We start from the raw sequence: 9,003 nt of genomic DNA on the forward strand, positions 1-9,003 counted from the left end.
ATTTTTTTCCAGACCCGCAGTAGAGCATTCCTTAAAATATGACTTTTAAAATTCTTGTCCACTTTTTTGTTATATAGCAAGTAAGCATGCCAGCCATATATCAAATCATGCCCCTCGATATTAAGTATTCTATCATTTGTTAAATTAATCCAACCACTAATTACAGATAAAGCTACTGCATCAAAGTATAATTTTAAATTGGGTAATTTCAAACCTCCTCTCTCACGCACATCTTGCATTATTTTTAGTTTTACTCCCGGCTTCTTCCCTGCCCATACAAATTTATTAATATCCTTCTGCCATTCTAGCAGGTTCACATCTTTTTTAAGTATTGGAAACATTTGGAAAAGAAATAAGAATTAAGGTAAAATATTCATTTTCACTGCTGCTATTCTTCCCAGCAAAGATAACTGTAATTTCTCCCATTTTTTCATCTCTGTCTGTATACTGTGCCAAAGTGTTCATAATTATACTTGTAAAGCTTCCCATTTGAGATTGAGATATGAACTCCTAGATATTTGACCTTTTAAACTATTTCACATCCTGTCATTCCTACTAGGTCTTCCTTTTGTTTAGTATTCATATATGTAACTAATATCTTTGTTTTGCCTAAATTTATTTTGAATCCTGACACTTGACCATATTGATTATTCATGTTCATTAAGACCTTACTAGATTTCTGCGGTTGGGTTAATATTATAACCAAATCATCCGCAAAAGCACGTACTCTATATTCTTGCTGCCTAATCTTAATTCCCTGCAAGCCCTCCGAGCCCCGTATTTTATTCAACATTATTTCCAAAGTTATTTCCAAAGTTATGATAAACAATAAAGGGGACAAGGGACAACCCTGTCTTGTACCTTTTTCAATTTGAAAAGAGTCTGTTAAACTTCCATTAACTATAACTTGAGCTGTTTGTTGTTGATATATTGCTTTGGTTGATTGTAAGAAATGTTCTATTTGTACTTTTTGCAGTATTTTCAACAGGAATTGCCAATTGACTCAATCAAAGGCTTTCTCAGCGTCTAAAAATATGAGCGCAGCAGGCTCTCAGGCTGGGGGGTCAAATTATACGCCCCTCAGACAGGGTTCGCAACTTGGGAGTCCTCCTGGACCCACAGCTGACCTTCGAACATCATTTGTCAGCTGTGACCAGGGGGGCATTTGCCCAGGTTCGCCTGGTACACCAGTTGCGTCCCTACCTGAACCGGGAGGCCCTCACAACAGTCACTCGTGCCCTTGTGACCTCTAGGCTGGAATACTGCAATGTGCTCTACATGGGGCTGCCCTTGAAGAGCATTCGGCGACTTCAGCTAGTCCAGAATGCGGCCGCGTGAGCGATTGTGGGTGCACCTCGCTTCACCCACGTTACACCTATCCTCCGCGAGCTGCACTGGCTGCCTGTCGATCTCCGGGTGCGCTTCAAGGTGCTACTTATCACCTATAAAGCCCTTCATGGTAGTGGGCCTGGGTATTTGAGAGACCGCCTACTGCCAATTACCTCCACTAGACCAATACGATCGCATCGATTAGGCCTCCTCCGAATTCCATCTACTAGCCAGTGCAAACTGGCAACTACTCGGAGGAGAGCCTTCTCGGTGGCTGCTCCGACCCTCTGGAACTAACTCCCCGTGGAGATTCGGACCCTCACCACCCTCCAATCCTTCCGCGCCGCTTTGAAGATCTGGCTGTCCCGGCTGGCCTAGGGTTAAGATTCCAACCCCACCCGAATTGTGTGACTGTTGTGCTCTCTTTTAATATGTTGTATTGTTTCCATATTGGAATACTGTTTGTCTTTCCCCCCCTCCCTTTTTGAATTGTGAGCCGCCCTGAGTCCCCCCAGGGAAAAGGGCAGCATACAAATAAAGGAAATTCAATTCAATTTGGTTATTCTTTCCCAAATATTCTAGTGTATTAACAATTAATCTTACATTACTTCTCATTTGTCTCCCTTGAATAAAACCTGTTTGATCATTATGAATCAATTGTTGAATAACCAGCATTAACCTATTTCCTAGTATTTTAGTAAAGATTTTATAATCTACATTAAGTAATGATATAGGTCTATAATTTTTTGGTTGGGTAATATCTTGATCTTCTTTGGGTATCAGGGATATAAAAGCTGTCTTCCAAGATGGGGGTACCTTGCCTTCCATTTGAATCTTATTAAATAAATCCTTAAGAGGTTCTACCATTTCTATTTGTAGATTTTTATAATAAGCCGCTGTCAAGCCATCTGTACCCGGTGCCTTCCCTGCCTTTAACTGTTTGATTACCTGTAGAATTTCCCCCGAAGTTACTGGTTGATTCAATCTCTCCCTCTGCTCACCTTTAACTATGGGTATTTTTTCTTTATCCAGGTATCTCTCTATATCTAGACCTTGAATTTTATCGCCCTTGTACAGTGCTATAAAGAATTCATGAAAGACCTTTTGAATCTCATCCTGTTGGTACACTTCTTTCCCTCTGTAGTGTAATTTCGCTACGTTATGAGGTTTTTGTTTTTTCCTAATCAGATATGCTAACCACCTACCAGATTTATTTGCATTACAGAAAGTGTTATGTTTTGCATATAAGAGACTGGTAACTACCTGGTCTGAAATCAGCATATTAAATTGGTCTTTTAATAAGGTAATTGCTTCTTTAGTCTTTTTATCTCCTGCTTTTAAAATTAACTCTTGCTCTTTCTTCCTAATTTCATCTTCCAGTTCAGTTCAGTTCGCTTTTCCCCGTTTGCGACTATGTAGTCTATTCAGATTTATCAAAGCTCCCCTCATATACGCTTTACTTGCATCCCATACTATTTCCATGGATGTATCCTTATTCATATTAAATACAAAGTATTCTATTAACAATTTTTTACATTCATTAATATATTTCTCATATCTAAATAAATTTTCATTCAATCTCCAAGACCTTCTTGCTTGCGTCACACCTCCCAACTCCACCCAAACCAGATTATGATCTGATAAAACTCTGGCACATATCTTTCTCTTCTTTACCCTAGAAAGCAAATCATTGGTAGTTAGTATGAAGTCAATTCTAGAAAAGGATTGGTGTCTATCAGAAAAGAAGGTAAAATCATGTTCTTCTGCATTTCTTTCTCGCCAAATATCTCTCAGTTCAAAATCATCCATCATATCAAAAAAGGATTTAGGAAGTTTCACTCACATTTGAGTATTTGGCCAGGAAGCCTTCTTATCTTTCTTGGTATCCATAACACCATTCCAGTCACCCAATAGTATGCAGGACCTATAATCCCACTGTACTAATTTAGCATGGAGCTTTTTATAAAATCCATCTTGTTGTTGGTTGGGAGCATATATTCCAAGTAGTAATGTCTTTTTCTCTTCTAGTACCAAATCTATTTCAATGTATCTTCCTTGGGGGTCTGCTTCAATTAATTTCATATCCTTCCTTAAGTAGATAACTATACCATTTTTCTTCTCTGAAGCAGAAGCTATAAAGTGTTGTCCAAGTCTTGTATTAATCAAGTATTTTTGATCAGTTGATCTAATGTGAGTTTCTTGCAAACAAATTATATCATTCTTGAACTGTTTATGATAGTGATTTATTTTCTTCCTTTTCTGTTGGGAATTTAATCCATTAACGTTCCACGTTAGGAACTTAGTTGTCGTCTTTGGCTCCCTGAAGCTTTTTTAGAACCATCTGGACATCCTGGAATTTAATCTTTGGTCTGGCTCCTCCCACTGCTTCTGAACTGGTACCTGTAGCATCTTGACCGGTAACAGGTATTTGTTGTGATTGTTGCTTCTTTAATTCTTGGTCCATTTTTCTGGTAATCACACAGGTTTGTCTTTGTTCTTGTACTTCTGAGAGAGAAAGTTGATCAGACCTTGTTGATACTTGTGTAGTTTGCTGTCTATCTTGTCCTTCTTGTTCTCTTTCTCTCGGTCCAGGCGGGGCGGAATGTCCAGCCTTCAATATATTATTGTAAAAGTCTCGGGCCTTCCATACTGAATTAAGACGGTATCTTTGCCCCTGATAAATGAGTGCTAGACTGACTGATGCATCCCATCTAAACTGTAGCTAACGATTTTTAAGCTCTTCAAAGTTTTATATAACACTGGCAATAGAGAAGAATAAGCTGAATAGCTTCTACTTATCCTGAATCACAAGACCATACTCATAATGACTATGGGAACTTTTTGTACCTTATAGCGAGTGCTGAATGGACTGTTTATCTGCAGGACTGTTTCTCTCCAATTACTATAACTAGTAGAGTATACCTCAGGCCATATATCATTATGGTATCTTATGGGACCTGAAAGATGTCTTTTTTTTCTATGTTTGCTTCTGTCCTGTAGGATATTATTCCTTTGTTCTAAATCTGTTGTTTATTATATATTATGTTACATTATATTATGTTGTCATTTTAAAAAGTCCTTAAAATATTGCTTTTTTGCTCTGTGACCTTGCACTAATACTGAGATTTCCCAATAGAGTAATGTATATTGAATTGGTTCTTAATTGGTTCAATAGATAAATAAGATCCATTTATTGGAAGAAACTTAGATTACATTCTAATATATAAATAAAAATAGCATTTAATGTTTTAAACATCTTATTATTTTCTCAGCAAGTAATATAATGAAAATCTTAGCATAGTAGCACCTTGCTGATTTTGTCTGGGCTAAGTAGAATCAGGGCCAGCTGGTAGTCAAATGAGAGATCATTAGAGAAATCATGGCCATAGGCTATATTGCCAAGTCAAAGAATATTCAAAAAGAATGCAATGACAAATTATTTCCATACTGTTGCCGAGAAAACAGCAAGAATATCCCTACATAGATAGTAGCAATTAAGTTCAACTAGAGACATCTTAATATAATAGAATTTAATATAATGGAATTTAATAATCACAACAGTAAATGCACAAAGGTAATAGATATGACAATCAGGACCAAATAATAAAAATGCAAAACCTGAAAAATAATCACCTATAACCCTACCATGGCGCTAAGCATGACATTAGAGGTTTAATTACTGTGATGTTACTCGCATCAGTCACTTGTGCCCTTGTGACCTCAAGACTGGACTACTGCAATGCGCTCTACATGGGGCAGCCCTTGAAGAGCATTCGGAGACTTCAGCTTGTTCAGAATGCAGCCGCACGAGCGATTGTGGGTGCACCCTGGTACACCCACATTACACCTATCCTCCGCGAGCTGCACTGGCTGCCTATTGGTCTTCGGATACGCTTCAAGGTGCTAGTTGTCACTTATAAAGCCCTTCATGGTATTGGACCTGGGTACTTGAGAGACCGCCTGCTGCCAATTACCTCCAATAGACCTATCAGATCCCACAGATTAGGCCTCCTCCGAATTCCATCTACTGGCCAATGCCGTCTGGCTACCACCCGGAGGAGGGCCTTCTCTGTGGCTGCTCCGGCCCTCTGGAACAAGCTCCCTGTGGAGATTCGGACTATCACCACCCTTCAGGCTTTCCGCAAAGCCCTTAAAACCTGGCTGTTCCGACAGGCCTGGGGCTGATGAGTTCCCCGCCCCCGCTCAAATTGTGTGGTTGTTGATCATTTTTTAAATTGTTGTAGTTGTTTGTCCATTGTCTTTCCTCCTGTTTGTATTCCCCCCCCCTTACTTTGGTTTGTGAGCCACCCTGAGTCCCTCTGGGAATAGGGCGGCATAGAAGTGCAATCAAATCAAATCAAATCAAATACTGTGATGGGAAAAGGAAATGCAGTTTTATGTAACTTTTTTTAACTAAGCTATAAGGGGTACTAAATTAACTAAATTAAATTAAACTCTGCCCCAAGCATTCTCGTGCTGTCTTTTAAAGACCAAAATCGATAAACACTGCTGCCCACTTCAACCAGGAGGTACATGCAGTGTACTAACATTATATCAATACATAAAATACTTCCATAAAAGATAAATTGAGGAAAATAATGCAGATAGTAGTAACTGTTATTTAAATTGATCAAGAGTTATTATTTTTAAGGCTACCTAATGTAAATAGTTGTTATATAATTCCAAAGAACTAATCTTTTTTTATAAATCAGAGAGCCAAGTAGTATAATAAATGTTTATATATGGTAGCTGAGCAAATTGGATAAATAAACATATTCCAATTTGTTAACAGACCAAAGGTGTAGGGAGCTGCCACAAAGTGGGGGTACATCCAAAGTACCTGAAGGCAGGGCAAGAAGCAATGGATGTAAACTAATCAAGGAGAATAGCAACCTAGAACTAAGGAGAAATCTCCCGAAAGAACAAATAATCAGTTGAATAAAACTGATGGGTGCTCCAAAAGTTGAGGGTGCTCCAACACTGAAAATTTTTAAGGAGAGATGGGACAATAATTTGTCTGAAATGGTATAGGATTTCCTATCTGAGCTGGGAGTTGGACTAGAAGACTTTCAAGGTCCCTTCCAACTCTGCTATTCTGTTATTCAAAGAAATTAAAGAAGCTAAATAAAATATCATGCTATTATATGGATATTGAAAATCTCTGATATAGAGTCTAGTGTGTACGGATAATGAACACACTAATATTTACAGGCTTGTTTCTGTTGCATTTTGATGGGAATAAAGACAATTAGGTATATCAACCATAGATATTTGACGGCTGCCACTATACTAGATGGAATACTGTATCAATAGTACCAAACCACATTTTTAAAGAATAAAAACAAGACACCCAAAACACCCCAGAAATTTTTCAGATAAATTCAGCTCTGGGACTGGGTTTTCTGAAGGACCTCTTATCTCCAGTCAACTCTGCCTGTCCAATTCAGCCCAGCAAGCTAGATGTGCTCAGGTCTCATAATTAAAAAATGTCATTTGCCAGGACACAGGAGTGGCATTCAGTCTGTTGCAATTCCTGCCCTCTCAATGAGCTCCTCTCAGAAATTCACTTGTCTCCTCCCCCTTACACTGTTTAATAAAATCAGTAAAGACCAAGACGTAGGACACAGTGACTGTGTCATTTGGGATTGGACAGCCTATTAAACATAATTAACTAAATTAAAATAAAATTTAAAAAATCAAATTCAAATAAGATGTTAGAAGTGCAAATGTTGCATTTTTCTTGAAGATACTGATGACATTTTCAACTTATCAGTAGTTTTCATTTCTGTTTTCAGGCTTCTTAAGGCATCAACCAATTAAATATTCAAATGCTGCACAGGTTCAAAAGTATATTTCAAAAATTGGATAATAAATTTAATAGCCTATGGAAAAGCAGATGATGCTTGATTTCCTTGTAAACATTCAAAGCGATTCCTTTGAATCACTTGTCAAAAATTTTCACTCATAGAAATGCTTTTACTGAAAAGTTTTTATTCATGTTTTCAGTTTTTTCTCAATCCTCCTCAAATTCATATAGACTAGAAAGAGAAACAGATCATGAAAACTTAGTCACATTTCTGGGAGACAGGCATAAATAAATGAATGGGGAGAAAGGGGGGATTGAATATTGTTTTTTTCCCCGAGCACATAGACAAACACAGAACCTTCTTGAATCCTCATTTACCTTAGACTTTTAAAACAGCAAAATAAGGATGTATGATAAGGGTGAAGGAAGGGAGAGAAGAAAGAGAAAGAGGAAGAGAGAAGGAAGGAAAGAAAGAGGGAAGAAAGAAAGAAAGAAAGAAAGAAAGAAAGAAAGAAAGAAAGAAAGAAAGAGAATCTTCTTTACCCAGTTATTTTCTGTGCACCTTTAGTCAAAAAAATGCCTTGAGATCTCTGCTGCCTGTGGCTTAAAGCTGAAGGGTTATTATAACTCGCGAAGAAAACGCGAAAGAACGGATAGTGATCGTTGGCCACTACTATCGCAGAGATTCATCTTATCGGTTGCTTTTTTTTTTTAAATCACTTCTGAAAATAGGCACTTATTTCGCCAGACCCATAGATAAAATTCCGCCTCGACTCAAACAAAATAATTTGCACCCTTGTATACAATTACATCGGGATGTTGGGGGGGGGGAGAGAGGGGGCGAAGCGATTCTCGCTTTCTGCAATTATGACAGTTGCAGCGCCGGACTTATGGGGGGGGGGATAGCAAAGCGCCCCCTTACAGCCCCCACTGCTCCCCAACGATTCCGAAGCTCTCTGCTTAAGAGCCCAAGAACACAAACCAACCGCGCCCTTTTTGTTTTTATTTCTTGTCTCCCTCCCCCTCTCCCCCTGAGGGAGCGCCCCTCCGCTCGGGGTCGCCCCTCCCCGCGCCCGCTGCCCAGGTGAAGAGGGGGTTATTCGAGAGGAGAGGAGCCCGTTATTGGCCTACTTACCATCAATCGCCATGATCTTCCAGGTGGGCCGTACCAAGTGGAACGCACGTAGGAGGCGCACACTGTCAAGCACAGGCTGGAAGAAGCGGCGGCGGCGGCGGCGGGAGAGAAAGCTTCGAAAGGTGGGGGCAAGAGGCAGCACGGGACGGGAGGCAGCAAAGTGGAAGAGAAGCGCGCGCGCGGTTGGGGGAGGTGTAAAACTGAGTGGCGCGTGCCGGAGCTATGAAGCTGCGCGTGACTCCTCCTCCCGTCGCTGCCTCCCTTTTTTTTTCTCTTCGCTCCGCGCGCCCAGTTTCGAAAGTATCGCCGCTCTCTCCGCTTTCTTGTTTTTCTGCCCGCGCGCAGAGGGGCTTTTAGTGCGGCCTCCCGAACTAACGGTCCTCATCGGCGCAGCCTCTGCCGCGCCAAAACTCTTCCTTGCCCTCGCCATTCTCCTTCAGTCAAGCGGCTCGGTGCCTGGGATGCTGCAGCCGCTCCGCGCGAGCCAAACTCTGCCTTCCAGCCTTGCATCTGATGTGCTTTGCCTCAGATTTCTCGGGCGTAGTGCTCGTCCTCTACGCCTCCCACGTTTCAGGAAAGAGGCAACAGGCAGATACCGATAACATCGAAGAAAGCGATGGTCGAATCACTTGATTTTGGGGGGGAAATGCTTGCATACACTTAAAAATAAAGAGTATATAGATTTTATAAAACTATTATTTACATAATTGTAAGAGTTAGAATTATGAGCATG

At 40.1% G+C, this 9,003-nt stretch overlaps 1 protein-coding gene across 3 annotated transcripts in view; it reads right to left on the reverse strand.

Annotated features, from left to right (window-relative positions):
* The window catches only part of SYT14 (synaptotagmin 14), an 86,968-nt gene extending 78,525 nt beyond the window's left edge, over positions 1-8,443 (reverse strand). For all 3 annotated transcript variants that reach the window (XM_032216671.1, XM_032216670.1, XM_032216673.1), the window contains exon 1: positions 8,271-8,443. In XM_032216671.1, coding sequence (XP_032072562.1) covers positions 8,271-8,283 — 13 coding nt within the window. In that variant the 5' untranslated portion in view covers positions 8,284-8,443. The remainder of the gene's footprint in view (positions 1-8,270) is intronic.
* Between the last annotated feature and the right edge of the window lie 560 nt (positions 8,444-9,003).

This window comes from Thamnophis elegans, chromosome 4 (assembly GCF_009769535.1).
Source record: "Thamnophis elegans isolate rThaEle1 chromosome 4, rThaEle1.pri, whole genome shotgun sequence".
Lineage (NCBI taxonomy): Eukaryota > Metazoa > Chordata > Lepidosauria > Squamata > Colubridae > Thamnophis > Thamnophis elegans.